This window comes from Pristis pectinata, chromosome 21 (genome assembly GCF_009764475.1).
Source record: "Pristis pectinata isolate sPriPec2 chromosome 21, sPriPec2.1.pri, whole genome shotgun sequence".
Taxonomy (NCBI): Eukaryota; Metazoa; Chordata; class Chondrichthyes; order Rhinopristiformes; family Pristidae; genus Pristis; species Pristis pectinata.
Window position 1 is genome coordinate 23,859,442 of NC_067425.1, and position 27,301 is coordinate 23,886,742.

General features: G+C 40.3%; 1 protein-coding gene across 1 annotated transcript in view; it reads left to right on the forward strand.

Annotated features, from left to right (window-relative positions):
* Nucleotides 1–27,301, forward strand: part of galnt17 (polypeptide N-acetylgalactosaminyltransferase 17) — a 282,637-nt gene that overhangs the window by 176,085 nt on the left and 79,251 nt on the right. The window contains exon 6 of the mRNA XM_052035410.1: nt 21,428–21,545. Within this exon, the coding sequence (XP_051891370.1) occupies nt 21,428–21,545 (118 nt within the window). The remainder of the gene's footprint in view (nt 1–21,427; nt 21,546–27,301) is intronic.

Sequence of the window (27,301 nt, forward strand, 5' to 3'; positions counted from 1 at the left end):
TTGGTGATTGAAACTATATCGTGAGTACATTTAAGACGGTGTGAATAAATTTAAACTACACAGCAACAATCAGGTGAATGATAAAAAGGCTTGAATTTAGTGCAATGAAGGAATAGCCTCAATGAAGTGAATGCCCTTAATAAGACAGGGTAGGTGCATCCCAAAAGCTAGTAACAGGAGGTAAAAGAAGTGTGTCCTTAAATGGAATAAAGGAAGTGAAATAGGATTTGAGTAGATAGCTTCAGTTGAAGAACTAACACTAGCACAGATGTCACAGGCTAAATTGCCCCCTGAAGTGCCATATTTCCTCTGAATGCCCATTCTAAACAATAACCAGACTGTGCAACATTGAGATGACAGTAAATCTTTAACTAGTTCCTTGACACACAAGGGCTTTTGGTGCTGAAAGCAACTGCAGTAGTAATTCACGGCACAGCTGACAGTGCAGTACCTGCACTAATTTATGATCAGCCTTTGCTGGCCAGGAGTTACAAATTGGCTTTAAAATGCAGAATTGTCCTGCACAAATGTTTGATGTTTAGTATCACACCAGCAGGCTAGTTGGACGCTGCAAAACCTATAAATATCATCTTAATGCGAATCCTGTTGGAGCCGGTAATATATGGGTGCTGCCATGCTCCTGCCCTCCACTGGACCCAGCATGCATTCAGGCATAAATTAGATTTATTCAAAGAAAGGTCTGGTTGAGCACAGAGCATTTGACAGGATATAAGCTGTTAGAAATGATTAAAATGACAGCTAACATCCGGTCAAAGACTGATTTACTTTCATGCCACAGCTACTTTAAAAGCTACTAATTCCCTAAAAATTTTCAATATGTGCACATCTTTGATTCTGCCCTTTTCTACCATTACTACTGAAGTTGCCTTCTTCCCTGGCAATGTTTTCCATTGGAACATAGTATCGAGTATATGAGACATTCTGCAATGAGGGATGGACTTTGCTTCCGAGTCAGGAAACTGGGGTCTTAAAATTTCGGAGGTGATTGATAATCAGTGGCAAGGCCAGGGAAGATGAGATGAAAGTAGGGCACAGAATATTCAGATAGCACAGACGTAATGTTACCAACCACCTCCACCTCTTGAGTTCTTGATTTCACTTTTCCCCATTTCACAGGATCTAACTGTTCTCGTTTGGCCTGGTGTCAGACTTTATTTGATCATTCCTTTAGTAAAGCACCCTGGAATGTTTCGCTGCACTAAGCACATTAAATTAATTGCATTCAGTATTCTTTGGTATCCAGTATCACCTGAATGTAAAGTGCAAACAGAAGAAGCTGGAAATATTCTGCAGGTCAGGTAGCATCCGTGGAAAGAAAACAGAGATAAATTTCAATTCAGAACACATGAAGTGTCTGTAAAGTGAAACATTAACTCTGTTTCTCTTTCCACAGATGCTGCCTGATCTGCTGATTGCTTTCAATGTTTCCTGTTTTGAATTCAGATTTTCAGATTTCTGCAGTTTTTATACATTTTCAACATGTGGAATAGATAGATTAATGACAGGCCATTAGTACAATGTCAACTGTGGTCAATATTTTCAAATGTATAATTCTAGGTTGTCCCCCAGTGGATGACGACCAAAATAGAGATTTTGAATTCAAATTGTGAGTGACAAATTTGGTGGTCTGGAATTTCCTCAGTCTGCCAGTTGCACCTTTAAACAATGTGCAACATCTGTTAGTATGCAGAGGTGGACAACCATAGTTTATGGGTATGTTCATGTCCACCCTCTTGATGTAAGTATTGGTGTAAAACCAGTGTAAGAAAATAAGCCTGAAGCAAACTTATACAACCTTTCAATTGTACAGACAGCCTGCACTCTTCAGGAGCACAGTGAAAACTAATGAGTAGTAACTGACTTTTTCATTTCTCTCTTAAATTACTCAAATACAAATCTGAGCAAGATTTTACTTTGACTTGAACAGTACTATAAACGCTTAGAGAAAGGCCTGCATTTATATATCACTTTTCACATCCCTTTCAGATAATCTCAAAGGTCTTTAATGGTACTGGGGTTCTTTTTTGAAGTGTTGCAGGAAGTGGAGCCAATTTGCAGACAGCAAGCAGCAGAGTGGCAATGATCAGATAATCTGTTCTGGAAATATTGATTAATGCATATTTTTTGACCATAATACTAGGAATAACCTCCCTATAGTGTCCTTGGATCTTTTGAATCCACCAGAGGGAGCAGACAGAAGCTCAGTTTAACATCTCATTTGGAAGACAGCAGCTCGTATGCTTCAGTATTCTCTCAGAACGACACTAGACTAAAAGCCTAGATTTTTATTCTTAAGCTTCTAGAGTGAGAATTGAACACAGAAGCTCCTGATTCAGAGTCTAGGGTGCTAATAACTGAGCCACAGACCACAGAGTCAGAGAGGCACACAGCATGGAAACAGAACCTTCACCTCATGAAGTTCATGATGACAATCAAGTAACCATTTTATTTTCTCCACGTTCCCATAAGTCCTTCCAGATATACCATTCATCTACACGAGGGGCTCATCTACATATATACCACTCATCTACACATGACTCATCTATACAATTTACAGTAGCCAAATAACATAACTATCCACGTATGTTTAAGAGGTGTGAGGAGACTGGAGCTCCCAGAGGAAATCCATGCCATTGCAGGAAAAGTGTGCAATTGGATCGCACCAGATGTCAGGATTGAACCTGAGAATGTGCAGGTGTCAGACAGCAACCACACCAGCTGCACCACTGTGACCCCACCTCTGACCATTATATTGTTTCCAACATTGCAACATTGACTACACTTCAGAAGTTCTTTACAGGCTATAATAAGATTTAGGATGTTGTGAAAGGGAAGTGAAGTGGGTATATAACTGTCTTTTTCCTTTCAGAGAATAATAGTGTCTGACACGAGCAGAATGTACAATGCTTCCAAACTTTAAGACAAGATGAACTATTCCAGGGAATGATTACCAACAAGTCAGACTCATCCTGCCACCTAAAGGAAAGTGTCACCGCACGTGGAGCCACCTTCCTTGTCCCTGGTCTGCAGAACATCCCCCAAGACAGTCCATGCCTTCAGCAGATGGTAACACTGCCCACTTCTCCTTTTTCTTCCATTCACCTCGGACACCAGTTTCCTCCTCACTTCTTAAAGTGACATTTCCAACTCACTCTTCCCAGTCCTGATGAAGGGTCTCGACCCGAAACGTCAACTGTTTATTTCCCTCCATAGATGCTGCCTGACCTGCTGAGTTTCTCCAGCACTTTGTGTGTGTTGTTCACTCTTCACAATGCTCCTTGGCTAAGGGGAGCTCCAATCTGGTATACCACACTGTGGCTACACGGTAGCCCTTACTGATGTGCACTGAAATCTATTTCACTTTGTGCAGTTTCTTAACCCTGCTTATTTCACGTCATCTCCCCATGCCATTTGACACAAATTCCTTAATGGCTAGACTCACTCCCACTCACAGTATTGTCTGGCAGGTCAAGTTGGTATATGCTGTAGTTCATCAGAGAGAACTTCCCTCTCATGAGGAGTGAGGGCTTATCCCTAGACAGCACAGAGATAAAATCTGTGGGTTATGAAGCGTGCCCCCTCATTCCCAGAATCATTGATATGTCCTTAATGCAGAAGAGCCCATAACTCATTGGGAACACCTGATGTTGAAGGCCACAAAGTTGGCAGCAACTTGCAGACGCCAGGTAGCAGTTTGGGAACATGCATTGTCATTGTGATAATCTTATGAATGACATTCAGCTTTTCTGCAATCAATTACTGAAGGTTCTTTTAAGATCAGCAAAACATGAACAACATTTAAGAAGAGACTACGGGAGGTGAGGGGCATGTGATATTGAAAATAACTGTCCATCCATTGATGTGACACTGTAATTTGGTGAGACACAGCTAGGGCAATTGGTTTGATGCCAAGACCAGTGTTCTATTCAATCAGTGTTTAAAATACGCCACCAGTCATTGGAAATGCTCATGCAGCAAATCTTCAATTCCCAAATTAAAGCTGACCTTGTTTCCAAGGGCGTTTAAACCAAAGCTTTTATAATTTAGTGGCCCTTTCTGGAGATCGGATTTCAAAGCCTTGTAAAAGCTTAAAGCTCTGCATTGATCCATTGTACTGAATCTCTCGTGTTATAGGACACAGTAAATGAAAAATGGGGGTGATGTATCATTGTAGCTGTGGTTTCACCCATAGGTAAAGGTGGGGGCAGGATGAATGGGATAACCAAAGTGACTTTGTCTATCTGTACAGGATATTTTATTTCAGCTTAAATCCATCAGCCAGCACAGAGATAAAAACTACAAGTTATGAAACAGCCATCATTGGAACCTTTGACATGTACCACAGTCCAGGTGATAATAATTTTATTTTAAACCTATTGGTAAAATAGTGGCAGTTTGTGAGAAATTCATATTCAGTACAATGTTCCTATTATGAAGAGAAAGACAAGCATAACATACCCTCATCAATCCATGTCAAATCTATGTGACTTACTGCTATCAAAGGTCATTCAATTTCAAGTTTTGTTTCAAGAATTATGGTCAGCATCTGACACTTAAAAGCTCCTCTGTGGTGAATTAGATCAGCTTGGTTTGAAGCAGAAGGCAGTTAAATAAAGGTTGTGAGGATATTGCAGGATTATTCTGATATTTTGCTGGTCTTTTTTAAACTGGTGATAATCTGAGGTGGATTAAATACCGATTTCAGTATTTAAATCATGGCCTTGACATTTTAGAATTTAATTGGGTGAGGCTTGCATGTCCTGGCCAGTACCAATTGCTAATCCATCAGAAAAGAACCCCAAAGGGAAATGCTTATTTATTTTTGTAACTGCTGTAAACAGTCGGCAGGTCAGACATCACCTGTGGTGAGGGAAATTGAGTTAGCATTCTTGGTCAGAGACCTTTCTGAAATATGTTTTCTGTACATCAGAATATCTGGTGATTAATAAAGTTTTATTTTTGAAGATGACTGGCATATGTTGTTACTAATTGAAGAATTGGACACAGAGCTGCCAGTTTCTGATACAGCATTGTGACTTAGCTGAATCTTTACCATGAAGGCCTTAGCTGGCTTTCAATAATTGCATGTACCTCTCGTAAATGAAAACTTATCTGATGTCCCTAAAAAAAAGTAAAGAAATAGAATGCACATCCCTTTCAATGTGTCCTCATTGGCTTTAATGTTACTGAAGTCCTTGTGAAGTGTAGTCACTCTTGTAATTCGGAAACCCTGCAGCCGATTTGTGCACTGCAAGTATGCACAATGTGATAGAGATCAGATAATACATTTTTAATTGTTTTCATTGAGGAATAAATATTTGCCAGGAGACTGAGGATAACTTACCTGTTGATCTTTGAAATAGTAAAAATATAGGTCTTTATGTTAATGATTTTGCGTATGATCCGGAAGTTTTTTTGTAGATGCCTATTGGCACTGATGCACTTGTCGCCTGGAGTAGCTATCAGGTAGACTCATTTGAATAGATTAAATCAATCAACATTCATTCACCATTAGGTGCTGAATACTTCCACTGCTCTGTTTGGTCCAGCTGATATTATTCACATGGCAGTTTCTTGACAAAACCCATTGGTCTCTGAGTGTCATACACATCACTTCTTGCAAGCAACATGATGTTTGCACTTCAGGGGCTGGCCAAACAGTCCTGGCCAATCTGGGTAGGTACTTTAGGTTGCAGTCCATTCACAAGGAGACCAGCTGCACAATTGAGGCATAAATAGGGGGAAATGATGCACTTGGGTTCTCTAGCTTGACTTGTTTTCTTCATAAAAAGAGATTTTTCACTTGTCCTTGGTTTTCTAACTATAGAAAGCTTATACAAATGAAAGCTTTCTTTCAGTACCTTGCAGAAGTGCTAAGTCAGCTGCTGAGCTTTTCTGTGGAAATAAGGTTGCCTTGTATTGCATCAATTCAAGTTCATACAAAACTGTTAGGTTTTGGTAAAAAATTACAATACAAATTTCTTCACACTCTCAGCTTGCAGATTTTTAAACCCTGAAAGGGTCATTTTTTGGAATAAGCTTTTAATTTTAGTTGCAGGCTTGAAAATATATCTGCACATGTCAGAGAATTTCATCAATCTAAGTGCTGGGAATTCATTTTAATTTAGATTCTAAATGCACTCATAGAAGCTGTTAAGTATCACTATCAAAATTCACAAAAATGGTTTGCCCTTCACTCAGACTTGTCCAACTGATCTCATCAAGTCTTCCTGTTCTGACAGGCAAATGGAACAAACAACGTTCATCATGCATTCATCCCAGCACCAGAACCCAAAATATGGAATGGATTCCTGTGTTCCTGCACTCAGGATTATGGACTGAAGCACAGGGAAGCTCTGATGGGCGGGCTACACGCCTTTAAAGGAGGCCTCAATCTAATAGCTATACTCACAGGGAAAGGAAAATGTTTTCCCTTATATAAAAAAATTTAATTTTTCGGAATATTTTAGTATTTTTATTACATTAACATGGCAGCTTAATCAAATCTCCCAATCATGTGACCTAACTAATTCTTCTTTGCCAGTTCCCAAGGATAAAGGATGGCTGGTTCTGCTCTAGTTTTATGGGTTTTGAGGTGACTGAAGAGATCAATGTGAGAACTGTAGACAGAATAGGTGGTGCTGCTGATGGGGCAGGAGGCTGGTGACTTGTGAGGTGGTTTTATTCCTTCTGCTGCTTAACTGCATACAAGACTCAACACCATTGGCAAAATAAAGAATTATGACACAAGGTCTTCTGTGTGCTTCCAGTGCTTGGGCTTGAGGTTTGCAACACCATCCCAAATGCTTCTTCTCCACTTTGATCGGACATAAGCTAGAGGCTCCTAGGAGTCAGTGGGAATGTTGCACTTTCCCAACAAGAATCTCACTTCTGGGAATCTGACATCAGGAATGCAAATGATGTGGCCAGCCTACATCCTAATTTATTACCAACAGGATAAATCCTCCTGTAAGAACACAAGAAAATAGAAGCCTGCCCCACCACTCAATATGATGGTGGCTGATCTATGCTGGCCTCAACTTCTTGTCTGTGCCAGTTCCCCATAACCGCCAACTCCCCAATCTTCCAAATATTTTTCTGTCTCCTCTTTAAATATATCTAATGATCCGCCACCACCACCCTCAGTGAGAGAGAATTCCAGAGATTTACTACCCTCTGAGAGAAGAAATTTCTACACACCTCGTATTGAAATGACTGGCCCCTCATTTTGTCGCTATGCCCCCTTGTTTATGACTCTCCCACTAGTGGAAACATCTCAACATCTACTCTGTCAAGCACCCCTAGGATCTAGTATGTTTGAATAAGGTTACCTCTCATTTTTCTAAACTCCAAGGAATGCAGATTCAAACTGTCTAACCTCTCTTCATAGGATAACCTTCTCATCCCCAGAGTTAGCCTGGTGAACCTCCTTTGGATTTCCTCCAATGCCACTATATCCACTCCAGGTGTGGCTTCACGAACACTCTGTTCAACTGTAACAAAACCTTCCTGTTCTTAAACTCCAACCCATTTTCAATAAAGGCCAACATGCTGCATGTCTTCTTAACAACTTGTTGGACCTGCCTGCTAACTTTTGTGATTCATGCACTGGAACACCTAGATCCCTCTGAACTTCAGTCATTTGCAGTCCCTCTCATTTCTCATCAATTCTTCTCACTAACATTTTCTTCTACATACTGGAATCTGGTTTTGTGTGGTCTTTATCACTGCATCCTAGTTATAGTCTGATTATAGTCACTCTACACCTTGACAGACTCTTCTGTTTTTCTTAGGCTTCTGTAAAGCAATGTTTGGAGATTTTCTCACATTAAAGGCAATTATCTAGATACAAGTTACTGTTCCATTGTCATCCTGTTTTAAGGGGAATATTCTGACTTTTTACAATAAAACTTTATACCAGATTGCCTCAATTTCCCATATAATCAGTGTTATTATTTTCCTCATAACCACAATTCAATTATTTTCAATTAACTTAAGTGCCTGGAAATTCACCCCCCAGTGATCTGATCACATCAAACCAGATGGAATGAATTTTGGAGGTAGAATATACTATAGTGATGTGCTGCTGAGCAAAGATTTTTGTTCCTGGGAACAATAAAAAATACACGTCTCAGCTGTCAATCACGTCAATCATTTAAGAAGCACTTGGATAGGTACATGGAGGGGCAGGGCTTGGAGGGATATGGGCTGAACGCATAAAATTGGGACTAGCTGGGTGGACAACATGGTTGGCATGGACTGGTTGGGCCAAAGGGCCTCTATCCATGCTGTATTGCTCTATGTGAAGCAGTGCTGCAGGTGTATCTCCATTACCCGCATCTCATTTCTACAGAGATCAATAACATTTAAAATTGCTTGGTATCATTTAACTTTCCAAATTTTTCCAACAAATTTTGGATTGTCAATCCTGTTGCCATTGGTATGATCTAATCCTTGGTCAAAGGAAAGTTGACATTTAGTTCAGTTTCCTCCCCTTTCTAATTGCTGTACAATCACTGGTGGTTATATGCCCTATATTGGCTGCTACCATATGACAGAAGTAGAATACTGCAGAGTATGTAAATGTGCAATGTATGTATGCATAATGCTCACAAGTATAGTGTAGTTCAAGTGAGTGGAACTAAAAAAAAAGATGCAAGTGTTTTCGTAGTTTTCAATGTGAAGTCCATCCAGTAGGCACAGTGGACGTGATCTTAACCATGCAACAGCTCCAGGAAAAATACAGAGAGCAGCACCTGTCACTATAACAATTTTTTTTGACCTCATCAAAGCCTTTGACTTCACCAATCAGGACTTGTTCCACAATGGTAGGGAAACCCTGGTACTAACCAGAAAGTATACAACAGAATTAATCACAGTGAAGACTGGTGTCAAACAAAGGTTTAAGCCCTGGTGCCAAACAAGAGCCCAAGAAAGTTGTTTTATATGAGCAAAGTATCTAATGCCGACAAAAAGGTAAGATATTTAGTTTACTAAAGTGCCGCAGATATTACAGAGCTGCTTTAAATCTGAAAATCTCAAACTGAGAGCTGCAAGCAGAAGTAAACATACATATTCTCAGCATTCTAGTGAGCCAAAATACTTAACCAAAGCAATCCAGGCTATCTAATTGCTTCACAGAAGAGTTTTCATATTAAAAAGGCACAGAGAGCAAGTCTACACAAAGTTGAATAGAGAGAGAGAAAACAGTGGAGAATGGGCATCTACAGCATTTATTTCACCAGTGGCAGTGTTAAAAAGCAGAATGAAAAAAGAGTGGTTAAATGGTCTGTGTCCTCACAAGAGCATTGACATGGCAGAAGATTGTTCAGTCATGGGTAAGGATTGATGCATGTTTAGTGACTCACAGTCACCAACAAATGGATACAATGGTTGTGGCTGATTACACTTATTGATGGGCAAAGGTTGGCTCAGAAAATTGAAGCCAGACTGGTAAGAGGTTTTCAGAAGGCTTCGTTCAAACTAATAGTCAGGCATACTATTGGGAAGCTGAACAGCAATGTTCCAAGCTATCTCTACTGGTTTTAGTGTTTGTATTCATTTCAACCAGAAGCAAAACCAATCCACTGTAATCAGGACCTGTCCCATATGCATTAAAGAACCAAGCGGAGGAGAAATTAGATAAATTAGAACCAAATGGAGGTCACACAAAGGCAAGTCAGAGTGACTAGGCATCCCAGTTGTGCCTGGAGTGGACAAAACTGCTCAACTATGTGGTGACTGCATGCTTGAAGCAGGCAGTTGAAGACAAACAGTATCTACTTCACAGGATCTGTATGTAGAGTTGGCAGAAGCCAAAATTTTCATCAAATTAGATCTGTGCATTCATATGACCAGTTGAATGTGAATGATGATAATTAGCAATACATGGCAATTAATACTCAAAGGCTTGTGTTCATACACACAACTGTCTTATAATGTGAAATCATCTCTGAAGACTTGGAAGGCTAAATTCAATCATAACTTGATGGGAAAGTGCAAGGAAAGCAACTGAAATATAAAAATCTGGCTATAAATGCCTTAATAATATCATAGAGTTTGTGTGTTAACATCACTTAATGTATGTGATATTTGGAAATGGAATTTTGGAGTGGTAGTGGGAATATACATTCCATAGAGCTATCTCGTGAAGATAGGACAATTAAAGTGTACAGAGATATTCAAGAAAATATTTACGTGTTATGAGATGAGCATTTTCCAGAAGTTGATCCAAAGAAGCTTGTGGAAGAAATAGCACATGTTCCAATTCTGAATCAAGAAGTGATAGTTCCCTCAAAATCAAGAAGTGGATAAAGCTTCCATAACACAAGTTCCTTTGAGAAGATCAGAAAGACTTGTAGAAAGTTTACAATATTGTAAATCACTCCTATCCATTTTTCAGGATCTAGAAATCATTGGAAAGGCCAGCATTTATTGCCCATCCTTATTTTCTTTGAGAAGATGGTGAAGACCTGTTTTCTTGGAACATTGTAGTCACCCTGGCGAAAGTACTCTCACAATGCTGTTGGGAAGAAGTTCCAATTCTTAGATTGAGTAATGATTAAGGAATGGGGCTATATTTCCAAGTCAGGGCAGTGTATGACTTGGAGAGAAACATGCAGGTGGCAAGCATATGAAGCCCTTGGCCTTCTTGGTTTTTGAGGTCATGGGTTTGGAAGATGCTTTCAGAGTAGCCTGGATTAGTAACTGTAGTGCATTTTGTAGTTAGTGCACACTGTGGGCACAGTGATAGTGCTGGAGGGAATGAGTTTTAATGTGGTGGATGGTGAGAATCAAGTGGGCTGCTTTGTCCTGGATGGTGTGAAACTTCTTGAGTGTTGTTGGAGCTGCACTCATTAGGCAAGCAGAGAGTGTTCCATCACATCACTGACTTGTTCCGTGTAGATGATGGAAAGGTTTGAAGTGTCATTAAATGAGCCACCAATGTCTGCTCTGGTCCAGTTAAGTTTCTGGTAAGTGGTGACCCCCCAGGATGTAGATGGTGGAGGACTCAGCAATGGTAATGCCTTTGAATGTCAAGAATGGATGTTCAGACACTTTCCTGTTGAAGATGGCCGTTGTTTGTCATACCTGCGGTGCAAGTGTTACTTGTCACTTGTTCCTTGTCAACCCACGCCTGCATGTTGTGAGGCCTTGTTGAATACAGGGATGGACGGCCTCATTTGCTGAGGATTTGCAAAGGAAATTGAACATTTTGCAGATGTCAATGAGCATCCCCACTTCTGATCTTATGATGGAAGGAAGGTCAGTGATAAAACAGTTGAAGACAGATCTTGGAGACTGCATAGAGACTGCAGTGACATCCTGGGTTTGAGATGGTTGGTATCCAGTAATTATAACCATCTTCCTTTCGTGAGACATGACTCCAATCATCACTGTTTTCTCCTTGATGCCCGTTGACTTCAGTTTTACCAGGCTTTTGTGGTGCCACACTCAGTCAAGGCCAAATCACCCTTGCTCTGAAATTCAAAAAGATCATATGTTTCAGCAGTTCTCCATATTTCTTAGTGATTCAATATTTTCCTGACACTACATGAAACAAAACCTATAAATATATTAAAACAATGTGTCTATTTTTCAATGAGCAAAGGAAATAAAGCTCATGCTGGAAACTATGACAACTTCTCCCAATAAACGCAAGCTAAATTTTTCAGAAGAATGAAGGATAGTGGCATAAATTATATGCATAGATCAATATGAGTCACTTACAGTAGTGCTGTCACCATACTTAATTGACAAGGAAATGATCTAATCTTGTTCACCTTGGCCGGGAGTAGAATTGCCAGTATATGCAGTCCTGGATTGCATCAGGGCAATGGCAGCAGAGTTGCCAACCTCCAAATCTGCTTTGCCAGTATTGTCACTAGTCATACTGGAAAAGAAAGTTAGAAGTAATTCTGTTGAAGAAAGTAGTTTGTGGTGAGTTGACAAGAAATGGCCCAGTCTGAGTGTATCCAGTATTTATGGTTTCGAAGGCAGAAGTGGAGAATTTGAGTTTATATTTTAAAAATATTTCAGAATTTCTCTTCAAACCTTTCTAAATGGGTATATGGGTTCTAAAATCTATTAGTTAAGGAGCATATTTGTTAGGAATTGGTTAATATTTAGTAAATAGTGCATTTGTAATGGACAGCTCTGAAGAAAAATCAATTATTAATAATGCAATGAACTAATCAAATCATTCAATATTATTTTTCAAAATGCTTCCATTCAGCCATTTTATTTTTCATAGGAGCATAGGTTCAATATAAAATTCCTCACATAAAAAAACAATTCTACAATATTGTAATGCCTGAATATCTTTTCTGGCACACTGTTCAGTAGCATTTCCTTCAAACTATCTCCCTCTGGTTGGTGTCTACATCAAGCCTCAAAACATCATTCAGACCATGGATCTTTTAAGCACATATATCATCAATCACTAATCATTTTTCTGCAAAATTAATTTTCTTCTGAAAAAATATTTTTTCTCTGTAACTCTGCATGTAAAGTGTATATCTGATCACTGTCGCATTATTAATTCAGGCGCTGAAATGGAGGCCCACCATCTCTTAGGTCTGTGTAAGAAATCTGAGTACTGAGCTCTTTCAGCTTATAGTTCCATCATTGTTTGCTGCAGAGATTCAGCTGATCCCTAGCATGCATATATAAGATAAAGAAATGTACCTGTTTGAAATTAAAACTGACAGTTCATGGGGCAATCCATGGCTTGACAGCTTTATTTTTCTGATAATAATGTCACTCCTAATCTATTCCTTTCAAATGGGTTATTGTTGGTGTTCGTTAATATCTGAGGTTCAAACTCTTTGAAGGCAAGCCTCTAATTAACCCACATTCCACTCTCTGTCTGTGTCTGGCTCAGAAATGATAAGGCATGTAAAAACTATTGGCTTATAATTCCAGTTTGTTCTGTAAAATATTGTTTTATTTAACATCATTTCACAAGATTCTAACGTAGGCTTTTTTATCTTATACAGTAGTTGCCTTGGTTTTTTTCTTTAAAAGAGCTATTCCTTTGTGACTTGTCACTGAGACAATTTTGTAATTTATGACTAAGTGTGAGGTGACTTGCAGTGCAAGTATTTCAATATTGCAGTCTTCAGGAAGGTCAGGTTTAGGTCACATCTAAGAATCCAGAGAGTATGCATGAATGTCCATTTCATCAAAATCGGGGAGCAGATTCCTTGATTTCTTCCACTTCATATATTACAAAATAATTGACCTTTAAAATTAAAGAATAAAAATATTAGTAATTTACATTTTAACGAGGGTATAGCTTAATCTCATCAAGAATAGAAGCAGGTTATTGTGGAGAGTTATTAATGATAGTTGGTTAAGAAGCACTGCCAGTTGTTAGAAAGGATGATCACAGATTTGGGGATTAGTTATTCTGCATTAAAACGCTTCACATAAGCTTTGTTAAATTGCCTGAGGTTTAAAGTCTCACCACGTGGATCAAATAGTCCCAAACAGAATAAAAATAAGTGTTCTTTTCATCCGTGGGTAACAGTTTTTTTCATAGATGTTCAGCTCCAACAAGGCCACAGTCATCACATGAGCAGTCACCAACAGTCATCTTAAACACTGTTTGTGAGAAAGCCTCACAAAATACCTGCTCCAGTTTATTCCATATATTTGCTGAGATCAAATCTCCTCAGAAAAAAAAGGTTCTTTAAGTTTTGCCCCAGACAGTAGGACCTTTGTCATCTTAATTTAAAAGGCTTCTAAGCCCCATATTGAATTTATAGGACAAGCTGACACACACTGCAGCATTGAGGGAGGTCTGCAACATGAAGGGCCGCCTGCCTCTTGTGGTGGTTGGCATGGATGTTAAGTTAACCAAGGTATTAAACAAAGTCAAGTGTTCACTCAATGCTCCGTTTTGAAATCAGTTTCATCGAAAACAATTTATTGGTCATTGGCTTCTTTGTTGCTTGAGGGATTCTGCCCTCAGTAACCGCTGTTTAGTAAGGTAATCAGAGTTCAAATAAGCTCTGAGATTTTGATAAAGGAGATAGTGTGAAATCAAATAATTCCCATTCCTATTGGGCTTTTCGCTGACATCATTCAAATACATAAGAAAAACAAACACAAGGTAGAATTTTACATTATGGATACTTAGAGTGTGATTCATCTTTTATTCTTTATACACGTAGCTTTCATTTCTTCTTGAGTACTGATTCTGTTTATGTTGTGTACTAATGTCCTCTAATTTGAAAATAATTTCCTCATTCTGTAAGTGTCTGGGATTGACTAACTTAATTTGAGTATGTATAATGAGCCAATGCACTAGCTCAGTCATCCCCGGGAACTCTGTGTATAATTGTACAAACAGTTATTAAAATGTAGCCAGTAATGAAGCAGCAATCGGTCTGGAAAGCAACAACGAAAGTTGTGGCTGAGCAACTAATATCATCATAATCAATTGCGTCAGCTCTTAAAGTCTGCAGATATGCCTCCAGCAGTCTTGGCAGCAGTAGGACAAATGTAATAGATACAATGAGCCATATACATATGGATGACAAAGGTGCGAAGTCGTAATGCAACCATTTATAAAAGGCTTGCACTCCTGGAATATCTTTCGTAAATGAATTTGCAAAAGCTGGGCAAAATGAATTGTAAACATTTTGGTACAATGTATTCCTGTGGGCAGAGAATCGCACGCGATCCGATGCAGCGGAAAGCAGATTTGTAGACTGAAAACTTGTGCTCCAAAGGATCAGTGGTATTGTAATGAAACTAATGGAAAAGGTGTCAATCGAATAGCACCTTACAGCAGAGAAGTGTCACAGCTATTCCATTGGTGGACTTGGTTTCTGCCACTGAGTTTGATCTTGTATAACTCACTATGTACAGAATTATTAGGTGATTAATAGAGTCTCTGGTCCCCATCGATCAATTACTGCATCTTTCACAAGCCTATTCACTGCAAGGTTACCATTCAATATTACCATTCGAAGTTCACCCAGTAAACTTACACCTTTAAGCAGCATTAGTAGTTGACATCGTTGTGGTGTGATTTGCATTGATAAGTTGTGGCTTTAGTCTTGTTAATGTTCTAATGTCAGAACTTGGGTTCATCTCTGCTAGTTAGAGTGAGCTTGTTTGTTACTGGTTTTTATTGATTTAATCATTCCCAGTATAAGGGGGTGGGAGTGGGAGTGGAGGGGTCGGGGTAATGGATAGACATGGATGCTGGTATCCTACCATGCTGGGAACTTGTGATGGTACCATTATGTTGGCTGAATCTGGTGAGTGTACAGTTGATGTATTTTCTCTGAATGTTGGTACTAAAGAGAGCCATTCCTTATCAGAATTTTGGTCTGATGATACCTTTCTTCTTCCTCCTGCCACCTTTGTTGTAAGGTGTAAGACTGATGCCAAAGTTCTATAGGAGTTTAAAAACAGGTCTCATTGATAAACATACACCTCACCAGAGATATTATCATTTCATTGGTAATTGGTTTATTATTGTCATATATACCAAGATGCAGTGAAAAGCTTTGTTTTGCATGCCATCCATACAGATCATTCCAAACGTAAGTACATTGAAGTAGTACAAAAGGAAAAGAACAGAATGCAGAATATAGTGTCACAGTTAAAGAGAAAGTGCAGTGTAGGTAGACAAACAAGGTGCAAGGGCTATGCCGAGGTAAATTGAGAGATCAAGAGTTCATCTTGTATCGTACAAGAGGTCCTTTCAAGAGTCTTATAACAGTGGATAGAAGCTGTCCTTGAGACAGGTGGTACGTGTTTTCAAGCTTTTGCTTTGAAAATTGTGGACGTGATCCAAACAGCTTGGAACATGTGAATGTGTGAGCATGGAGGCTAATGATCTGAGAAAACATTCTACCTCAGAGCAACTTCATCCATGTTTAAGGCTGCTAAAAAGGTGGCCTAGATACCATGATTGCCTTTTTCTCTCCAGGACTCAGGATTCTAAAGGCCTTGAGTTTTTCTTGCTCCCACATTGTTGCCCATCTTCTCATCATCTTTGAGCACATGGATCACAGGTTCCTTTCTATGAGCAGCATTTGCACATTCTCCCTGTGACCATATGGTTTCCTCCAGGTGCTCCGATTTCCTCCCAGATGTGGGTTGGTAGGATAATTAGCCATTGTAAGTTTCCCCTTGTGTGTGGAGGTGAGTGGTTGGATCTGGGGGGAGTTGATGGGACTGTAGGAAGAATAAAATGGGATTAATGTAGGATTAGTGTAAATGGGCGCTTGGTGGTCAGCATGGATTTGGTGGCCAAAGAGCGAGTTTCCATGCCGTATGACTCTAAATTAAACTCCCCCCATATGGATTTATTTAATAGGGATTAAATAAGTTGTTTTGTAAACGTATTTTAAAGCTTGCAAGAACAATGGAATTACTTTAGCTGGCTGGCGTGAAGAAAAGAAAACCATAGATAGAATAAATGTCCTGTTGCCATAATGTAACATTCTATAGCATAGACTGCAATTGAAGTTATTTTAATCCCTGAGTTAAATCAATGATCCCAGAGGCAGAAGCTATCCTATTATCCACAGCACAGAGAAAGTCACATTTAGCAATTCCTAATTGTTATGTTCTTGAAAAAGAGAGGTCACTGCATGAGGAATCTCAGTAAGCATCCTGTGGCTCCTCACTTTTATCATTCCACTGTCAATGTATTAAGGCTGTGCGAGGCCAGTCTTTGATGTTGCCTTTGACAAAAGAGGCCAAACACTAACTATGGATTGATGTTTTCATGGTCATTGCAGTAAGTGCATTTAGCATTAAAAGGAATATCAAGAAGCAACAGGAAGAGACTTGTAAAATGGAGGTGTATTCCCCAAAGCATTATCACCCATATTCATATTTCAGCTCTGCCAGTCTTTTTATAGGTTCCTCTGTAGTTCCTGATTTCAGCATGAGACAATCTAGATCCTACTGTTTTTTGGTACATTAATGACATGTGGGTAATAAATCTTCACCATTTATACACAGAGGGGGAGAGAGTAGCTGCTCTCTGTCTGCATTTAGTGTAACATCCTAAGGAGAAGTAATTTCCTGTGCATAAGCACTCTAAGTAATTTACTAAGCAGCACCTTTTAAAAATGTAACCTTTGGGACTTTCAACAACTCATTTTGTTTCACTTGAAATTGATAAGTGGCGGGTATTTCTGTCAGCTTCTGACAAAGAAATTTATGTACTTATTAATGTGCTGTATTTTGCTTCCTGGCTTCCAATAGCTTAAACTTTAACTAATAAATCTTCACAGTCAGCATCAGACTTTGTCTCAAATTTTTTTCTTATTTACAACGAATGATTTAATTGCCATACTGGCTGATGACCTGATGGTCATGTGTACCTGTTTCAGAGGCCACGTACTCTGTAGTAATTAGAGTGTTGTAAAAAGACTGGTTAGAAATACCTGTTACTTCCTGAATGAGCTTAAAGAACATTTAAAATCTCATTGGAAAACTCATTTCATTGTTGTCGGTGCAGCACTTTTGTTTGTTTTCTGCAGATTCACCTTCAGCTGGTCCAATTAATTTATGGACTTCTTTGTCACCAAGAGTAAGAGTATTTGCCAAACACTTTTTGCTGCTCCCTTCCCTTCCCCTAATCCACTGGGAGAAACTTCTACCTATCCCTATTTGCCTTGAACTTGCATCTTTTTCTAGATTTTCTCCTATCCCTGAATGTGTACCTTGCCAAGGAGATGACTCTACTGTTCCCTTGAACCTATTCCCATTAAAATGATGGATCACTCAACTCGCCTTCCTGTTCCCCATGTGAGCTGATGTTGTCAACATTTCTATTTCCTCAAGCACTGCTCCCCTCCCCTTCAAATCTGTTTCTATCATCTTGTTGTTCAAGAAACTAAAGTTTGAACTTTCTTCCTTGTAAGGGAGTCAGCCTTCCTTTTCTCTATAAAGTCTTTGAACACGATGTGACCATAAAGATCCATGCCGCTCTTTCCTGGGATTCTTTTTTTGACCTTTGATAGTACTTTGACAGTCTTATTTTGTAATTTATAGTGACTTTATGTCATTGCACGGTACTGCTGCCGCAAAACAACAAATTTCACGACATAAAAGTGATAATAAACCTGATTCTGATTCCAAAATTCGGGGAATAAACATATGGAAGCAAATCAACCTGGCCAGGTTGTTAAATTAAAATTGGGGTTTTAACTTCAACTGCATTAGCTCATCGGTCATTCTCAAGATTGTTGTAATTGAATGGAATGGTTTGACTCATAAGTGCAATGAATATGAAAAAATTCAAGCAGGAATAGGCCATTACTGTCAAGCCTGCTCTGCTAATTGGTAAGGTCACAGCTGGTCCTTTACCTCAGCATCACACTCATGCATTTGCCCCTTTGATTCCCTTAATATCCAAAAATCTATCAATCTCCACCTTGAGGAGATACGGTGATTCAGCCTGTGCAGCTGTCTTGGCAGAGAATTACAAAGATTCACCACCCTCTGGTGAAGAAATTTCTTCCTGTCCCTTTCCCAACTGTCTGACCCTTTACTTTGAGGCTGTCACACCGGTTCTAGACACCCCACTATCATTGCATTTACCCTGCCAAGTTCTCTAAGAATTTTAGCCATTGCAATGAGCTCACCTTTCATTCTTCTAAACTCCAGCGTGTTTAGACCCAGTCTGCTTAATCTCTTGTCATAGGATAAACCCTCCATCCCAGGAATCGATCAGATGAACCTGTGTTGCACCCTCTCTATCACAAGTAAATGTGGGGAAACCAGACTATACACAATATTCCAGGTGCAGTCACATCAGAGCTCTTTATAATTGCAGTGAGATGTCTTTGCGCTTGTACTCAAATCCTCTTGCAGTAAAGAGCAATGTACCATATGCCTTTTTAATTGCTTGCTGTATCTGTATGCTAATCTTCAGTGATTTGTGTATGAACGCACTCATGTCCCTCTAAGCTTTTTAATCATTAGCCATTAAAAAAAATTTCACTTTTCTATTTATTTCTACCAGTGGATGATCTCACATGTTTCCAAATTTTACTCCATTAGCCACGTCCTAGCCCATTTACTTAGCCTGTCTCAGGTCAAGTCAAGTTGAATTTATTGTCATATGCATAAGTACAGAGAGGTGCAGGTACAATGAAAAGCTTGCTTGCAGCAGCATCACAGGCACGTAGATGCAGACAACAGAAACATGGATGTAAGAGTGTTCTACTGTTTGCTGCCTGCAAAATGTCGCCTCTGGCACCATTTCTTTTCAGGACTTCATCCCCCGAAGCTTTTCGACATCCTCCTTACAATCCATACTTCAACCCAGCTTTATATCAACTGTACCCTTCGATTTATTACACTATCCAAATCATTGATACAGATTGTGAGCAGCTGGGGCCCTGGCACTGATCCTTTTGGTACCCACTAGTCACAACCTCCCAACCCAAAAGTGACCATACTCATTTTTCTCCATTCCTGGAAACCAGTTGATCTGCTTCAAACGATTTGACCCATAAGCTTCTTTGCATATCTCCAAAAAGCAGTGCTATGCAGTTGGTAATTCACTTAAACTGGAGTAGAGTAATACTGCCCATGTTTCTGTGACTTTAACACCTGTCCAGTAATTTGACATTTGACTTTTCAGCAGAATATATGTTTCCTCCAGCACTTTCATTCTAGTGAGAAACATCCTGAAATGTTGTAAACAATAACTCAATGCCCAGAGTTTGTCTCCAGCTTGATTTGCAACCTCACTGGTCTGAGAAACAACAGTTCTTATTTGTTTGCAGAACAATCAGGTTTTATCAAGCCGTCTTTCTTCAAAACCGTGCTAACTGAAGGGCCAACAGTCGCACTGTGTTCTTGGCCATCATTGAGATCTGTGACCTCCTGTGACTTCAATTGCTATCCCAAATGTGTATCTGGATTATCTTTCCTCTTGAGGTCAGTGGCACAGTCACTCTCCTCATGTTAGCCTCAGGATCATCTTGGGTTGCTGTTGCTGATCTCTGCTGTAACTCAGTCTTCTTCTCTCTGCTGCATCAAGGAGAACATCCAAACTCCAAACACTGGGGGTGAAAACTTCATTTAGTTTATCTTCAGTCAACAAGAGAAGGCAGAACAGGCACGTGCATTTTCTAGGATTGCATGCTTCCCCAATGTTAAGACATTCATGGACCATTCATATGTTCTTACTCCTTAAAGAGATCTCCCCGGCAACCTCCTGCTGAAAGCACCTCATTATAGCCAAGCGGGGTCAACATGGCCCCTTGCACAAAGGACAGGCTTCCAGTGGGCACAGTTCTTCACCAGTCTCTCCAGATCCCTCTGATCTCCTCTCCCACCACCCACCCTTCCACCAGTGAAGTATCCAATCATTAAGTAGCAACACTACCCTGGGTGTTCTACTTATTGTGGTCTGTCCCTGTAAGGACTTGTTACTAAGTTCACAGCTGCTTTGCTAAGTGCTGGCAGCTGCAAGAACTAGCCACAGATCACTGGAGTATCACTGGAGTATCACTGAAATAATACGGGGTCTGGCATTAAACAAGGAAACATGACATTGCTGATGTATGTATCTCACAACTGAAGAATGCAATCTTTATAGGTCTTCTACAACCTACATTAGGGTGACACTCATTGCTGTTTCAGTGAAAAAGTAATATGGAATTATTAGGCATTTGAATTCTTAATTTCTACTCAATTAGAACTTTCAACATGCAATCCATAAGTATGAAATCTACATCTTGGACTAATAGGCAGCAGTAACTAGCATAAAACCCTTGGGAGGTTTTATAAAATTTTTGGGAGGCTCAGGAAATAAGATTCCAGTAGAAAAATTGTTAGAAGTGCTTAAGTTTTGCCAGGGTGCTGGAGGTAATAAAGCAGGTAGGTTGCTCAGAATGCGGGGTACATTCTGTAGTTCCTTCTATTCACTGTACTGTCGGATTCATTTATTGCCATGTGTACCTTTTATTGAACTACATCACAACATCAATCATTAAAGCCACCAAAGGGTGCACAGTGGATTGTAACTGATCAGTCTTGGGTCCATTGTAAACAATGGCCTGCACATTTGCCGGATCAGGTTACTTGGGTGCAAGGGCACTGTTTCAGACCTCGAATTCAGAAGTCTTGGTTTCTTCACATTCCATGCCTTGTTTCCCTGTTGGTAGTCAGCATGATTGACAGACTTAATTTTCAGTCGGGCGGGTGTTACCCTGGAACAGGTGGCAGGACCAGGCAGGTCCACTACCCAGCTGGAGTTGGGAAGGGAGGTGTGATCCCAGGCTCTCCAGGGCATGGGGTGGGGTTGGGGGGTGGCAGTTAGGTGGTCCCTCTCCATAGTCTTGGACCCTTTCTAATTTCCAGCATAGTGCTTTGCCTTTTCTCAAAGACTGATAAATCTCGTTCTCTTTTCCAGAACCCCTGCTATGATTGGATGCTCGTTTGTAGTGAACAGATTGTTTTTTGGTGAAATCGGCTTACTGGACCCTGGAATGGATGTTTATGGCGGGGAAAACATAGAACTGGGGATAAAGGTAAGTCATTCTCCTCTTTAAAGTCTGCTGAGATGGACTGTTAAAAAGACTCTTCATTTTTTTTTACCTTGTAGCCTGTAATTTAACTGAGTTTATATTACTAGAAGGTTTGCTATCCAAATGTAAGTGTAATTTGGCCATTTATTGCCCTCTGGTTTTGAGATTCTTTCTCGCTGTTGAAATTCAATAACCCATGCACCAAAAAACAGAATGCTGCACCACAGAGGCCATATGGTCCATCATATCTGTGATGGCATATTTCTCCATTGGAGCCATCTAATCTCCCCTGCTCTTTTTCATCAAGTTTTGAACTAATTTTGGAATAATTATTAGACTGCTTCAAAACTGGCAAAGAATTGGAATTGGTTTATTGTCATTGTCACTTGTACCGAGGTACAGTGAAAAACTTGTCTTGCATACCGATCGTACAGATCAATTCATTGCACAGTGCATTGAGGTAGCATTAAAACAATGCAGAATGCAGAGTAAAGTGTCACAGCTACAAAGAAAGTGCATTGCAGGTGGACAATAAGGTGCAAGGATATAACAAGGTAGATTGTGAGGTCAAGAGTCCATTTTATCATACTAGGAAACTGTTCAATAGTCTTACAACAGCAGGATAGAAGCCGTCCTTGAGCCTTCTGGTATGTATCTTCAGCCTGATGGGAGAGGGGAGAAGAGAGAATGTCCTGGGTGGGTGGGGTCTTTGCTTATGCTGGCTGCTTTACCGAGGCAGCAAGAAGTATAGACAGAGTCCATGGAGGGGAGGCTAGTTCCCGTGATGTGCTGAGCTGTGTCCACAACTCTCTGCAGTTTCTTGTGGTCCCAGGCAGAGCAGTCGTCATACCAAGCCGTGAATTCCCCCATTCTAGCCATTCTGAACCTTAAAGAATGTTTCTTAATGATCATCCTGTTATAATTCTTGTCAGTAAAAGTTGTGTCATTTCATTACTGTCTTGCCAACCAATGGAAACAAGTTAGTAATATTTATGGAGACACAAGAGGCTGCAGGTGCTGGAATCTGGAGCAAAAACCAAAATGCTGGAAGAACTCCACGAGTCAGGCAGTATCTGTGGAGAGAAATGGATAGTCAACTTTTTGGGTCGACTGACCATTCCCCTCCACAGATGCTGCCTGACCTGCTGTATTCCTCCAGGATTTTGTTTATTGCTTAGCAATATTTACCTTAACTCAATCCTTCATAATCCTGAAGAATTTGTCAGACCATTACTCTAACCGAGCAAAGTCCTTTTCAGATGTTTCTTAATAACATATCTCTTTATCTTTCCTGAGTCAAAAGTGCAAAATTTCTATTGTTTTTATATCATTCTCATAAAGAAATGTTCAAGTTTTAAATAACCTTCCACTTGTGGTCGAAAATGTATGTACAAGCTCCCTGTTAGTGTATTCTCTTCCCCTAAAAACATAAAGGTTTATTTTGGTGTTTTTTCTTTGCTGCTTCCACTGTCATCCTTTTTAACTGCACTGTGGGAGTACTTTCATCGCACAGGATTCAGCCATTCAAGACAGCAGTTCAATGCCATATTCTCCTGGCCAATTATGGGCCAGTAATAAATGTGACGGTGATGTCTGCATACTGTGAAATAATTAATACCACCCTTTAATGGCCTGCTTAGCAACACACCAAAGCCTCTTTGTTCAGCTCAGTTTTAATATTTTAACTTTCAATACATGTTCTCCCCCTTGTTCTTATCTGTAATATGTAGGCGTTTGATGAAGCATAAACAGACAGCAAGACAGTATATCGCAAAATATATATGACCAGAATATGTTTCTATCTTTCTGTTATATTTCTGTGTTACATAGTTGTCACACATTCAATCGCATAATTAGCTTCATATAAGGATAGTTTGTCAGCCTTCTGCCATATAGTTGTAAAGCTACTTCTGGGGGATATTTAAGCTGATCTGGAAAAAAATATTTATCCTGTAATCCATCACTGTCAGAATGATTGCAGCCATTGATCTTCATGGTGTGGCACTTTGGCTGGCACTGAACAGAATCCTGACCAAGTTTATTGCTAAATGGGTTACTTAATCAATCCAAAATGTTGTTACAACAATGGGATGTCAACACTTTGCATGTTCAAGATGATAGCACTGAGAAATTTACTTAAGATACAGCAATGGATGAATCTGTGTATCTTCAATTGGATCGCTATGCTATTTCAGGTGGTAAGCCAATTAGATTATTCTTCTTGTTCCTTTGAAACAAGAAAAGCTGAGGGCAGTTTTAATCAAAGTATGTAAAATTATGAGAAGTCTAGTCAGGATGAAGATGAAAAGTAATTTCCATTAATTAGAGAACATATATTTAAGGCAATAGCAAAAAGGATTAGAGGCAAATTGGGGGAAAAGCTTTTCACCCAGAGTGATGCAGGTGTGGATCTCTTTGCCTGAAAAAAGTGGATGTAGGAACCCCCATCACAGTTAAAATATCTACAGATGAGAATTAGCATCACTTATAGGGCTGTGGATTGAGAACTGGGAATTGAAATAAGCTCGTGTGTGGAATGAAGTTACTCTCCATGCAATATTTGGTTTGAAACATTGCAGAGGAAATTAGACCAAGTTGTCCCAGGATCAACCATCAGGTGCTCCCTCAACAATTAGGTTTTCATAACACTGGAGTGAGTTGGGACACCACCCAGGCAGGTCTTCACTAAGGTTTAATCCTTTGGGCCCTTTAACCACAATCCCCACCCTCTCCACAAAACTCTTTCCCACTCTCTGCTTCCAGGCACCCCCAAACTTGCTCTTGACCTGTTGATCAGCAGAGAGCCAGAAATCCATCCCTGCTTCTTGATCTGCTCATAATGGAGGCTCTAAACTTCACACTAGCACCATCTACCAACTCCCTTCTCCAACTACAGCCTTGCTCAAAGATTACCCCCCCCCCACACACTTTTTCCCCATTGACCTACTTTGCTCACCTACCAGACCCTGAGCATTCACTGATGGCCACTGGCCCTCTCATCCCACCTCCTCCTCATTCCCTAAACCTTGCCTAAGGCAGCACATTCTTGACAACAAAAGGTTGTAGCACCCATTTATTAGCAGCTAAGACTTCAGGCTTTGAAATTCACAGTAATGAGCCCATTGATTAGATCAGTCATTGGCACATTGTTCCCAAGACCACCCATGAGAGGCATAGAACTTCCAGGTCACTGTGGTCTATCAACAACTGGATCTTCTCCAAGGTAGGTTTTTATGATCATTAAAGGAACCTCCAGTTAGTGTTGGCTGATTATTGTATAATCCAAAAATGAACATTCCAACAGTAAGAGAGATATCAGTGATTATTTTCCTTGTCACACATGGTGATTAAATGAGATTTTGTGAACACTTGAAGATTTGTACATCTGATTGAGCAGCTGAGGAAGGGATGCAAATGCATTAGAACGTGATTGGATTTCAAGCTGTCATCATTCCTTCCGGGATGTTTTCCAGTTTCTCTCCCAGCTGCAATCTCTGTGTGGTAGCAGTCGATTCTAGGCAGCAAGAGAGCTGAGATTACAGAACCACGTGATAAACCAAAGCCTCAGGATGTTTTGTGATGACTAGCTGTCAGCGCACTGAATCATCAGTCTACAGGACTGGTCTTACTGTTCAGATGTTGGGATAAAAAAAAATCAATACAAACTATCTCAGATTAAGGGATCATCTTGTGCAATCAGAATCCATTAATAAGAGAATGAACTGTTCCCAGAAAGAGCAAAGCTCATGATCTGCACTGTAATTTGCTGATTAAAGCATCAAAGCACATTGATGGCGGGCAGAAAGCACTATCAATACATATCTCAGGCTCCTTAATGATGTTTGACCAAGGCAGCAGCCTTTTATTGATCTTCTGGTAAAGCACTGAGTAAATTCAACTCTGGCAAACACTCACTTATCTTGACTACCAGCTGTGGTATCAAAATGTTCTGGAATAGATGAACAATTCAGAAAATGGGCACAGCAATGACTGAGAAAGCAGTAGATTTTTATTTCTCAGTTGATATGTGATGAATAACAGGCACACCAGTGCCTCTGAACCAGGATGTATGTTCCAGCCCGTCCCAGTGCTAGGTTGACACATCAGACCTCATCCACACCATTACCTTTACTTTTGACTCCTTCAACACACTTTTCCCCATTCGTCCATGTTCTATTCTCCATAAATATGAAGTTATCAAGCTCTGCTGCCTGAGTCCTCACTCATACTAAGTCACCCCTTGCCTCTCTGCAGGCTGGCTTCAGATAGACCAGGCTTCATTTCTAAACATTTCACTTTTGTTCCCAAAACCCTCCCTATCCCAGCCCTATAAAAACTCCAACAAATCTCCATCCCTCCAACTCTGGCCTCTTGATTCTGAAGTGAAATACAAGCTGGCCATACATAGTGTGTTCCAGACCTCTGCGCCTGTACACTGCAGACTCACCATCAAGTCCATTGATACCTGTAATGTATTGAGCTGAGGAGTGGAACACACTTCATATCTGACCCCTCAGCTTTGCACAAACACTAGCATATCTAGTGCAACCTTCACTAATATTATTTAATATTAATGGTTGATTAACTTACGTATGTATGATATGATTTTCATTGGGTGTCAGAAAGCCACCAGGGCGGTCCATGGGCAGGTGCTTAGTTTTAACTACCTGTGGCCTGGTTGGTGCCCAGGACCACCCTACCTCATGGGGTACATGCAGCAAGCTCAGTGTGACACTTGGAACTGCACAGTTGCCAAAGGTAAATGTGATGTGAGCGAGGTTGAGGACGAACCAGCATATTGTCACAATGTGTCGACTTTTCCTTGCTATTTGTGTTGCGGGAACTGAGCATGTATGGAGAAACTCCAAGACCTTGAACATTCATGTAGTTTAGGCTGTTGTATGTGGAAGTCTAATGGGATCATAGAAGATGAGGTGCAAATGGCTGAAAATGGGTCTACATGTTTTGTTTCTCACTGCTCTATTAATCTCCAACAAGAGATGAGGACTAATACAAAATACATATAGGGCCAATTGGCAGCAAATTTGTAGCACAAAGTTTTTCATATTACCACAGTATGACTTTTCAAACAAACAAATCATTTGCAATGAAAGCCATAAAACTACCAGATTGTTAAAATAATACACAAAATGTGCTAGAGGAACTCAGCAGGTCTGGCAGCATCTTTGGAGGGAAATAAACAGTTGATGTTTCAGGCCAAGACCCTTCATCAGGACTGGAAAGGAAGAGGGCAGAAGCTAGAAAAAGAAGGTGGAGGGAGGGGGAGGAGCACACTCAGGCAGGTGATAGGTGAGTTCAGGTGATAGGCAAGTCCAGGTGAGGGGGGAAGGATCCTACCACCAGGCGCATCTTCCCCACACCCCCTCTCTCTGCTTTCCCAAGAGAGTGCTCTCTCCATGACTCCCCTTATGCACGAGTCCCTCCCCACTGATAACCACCCCTGGAACTTATGTCTGCAACTGCACCAAGTGCTACACCTACCCCTATACCTCCTCACTCACCACCATTCAGGGCCCCAGACAATCCTTCCAGGTGAGGCAGCGCTTCACCTGTAAGTCTGAGGGTGTCATTTATTGCATCTGGTTCTCCTGGTGCGGCCTTCTGTATATCAGTGAGACCCGACGCAGACTGGGTGACTACTTCGTTAAGCACCTTCGCTCCATCCGCTGCAACAGCCAGGACAGCTGTCTTTATATGTGACTCCAGAACTATCAACTTGCCCTTTGAAATAGCCTAGC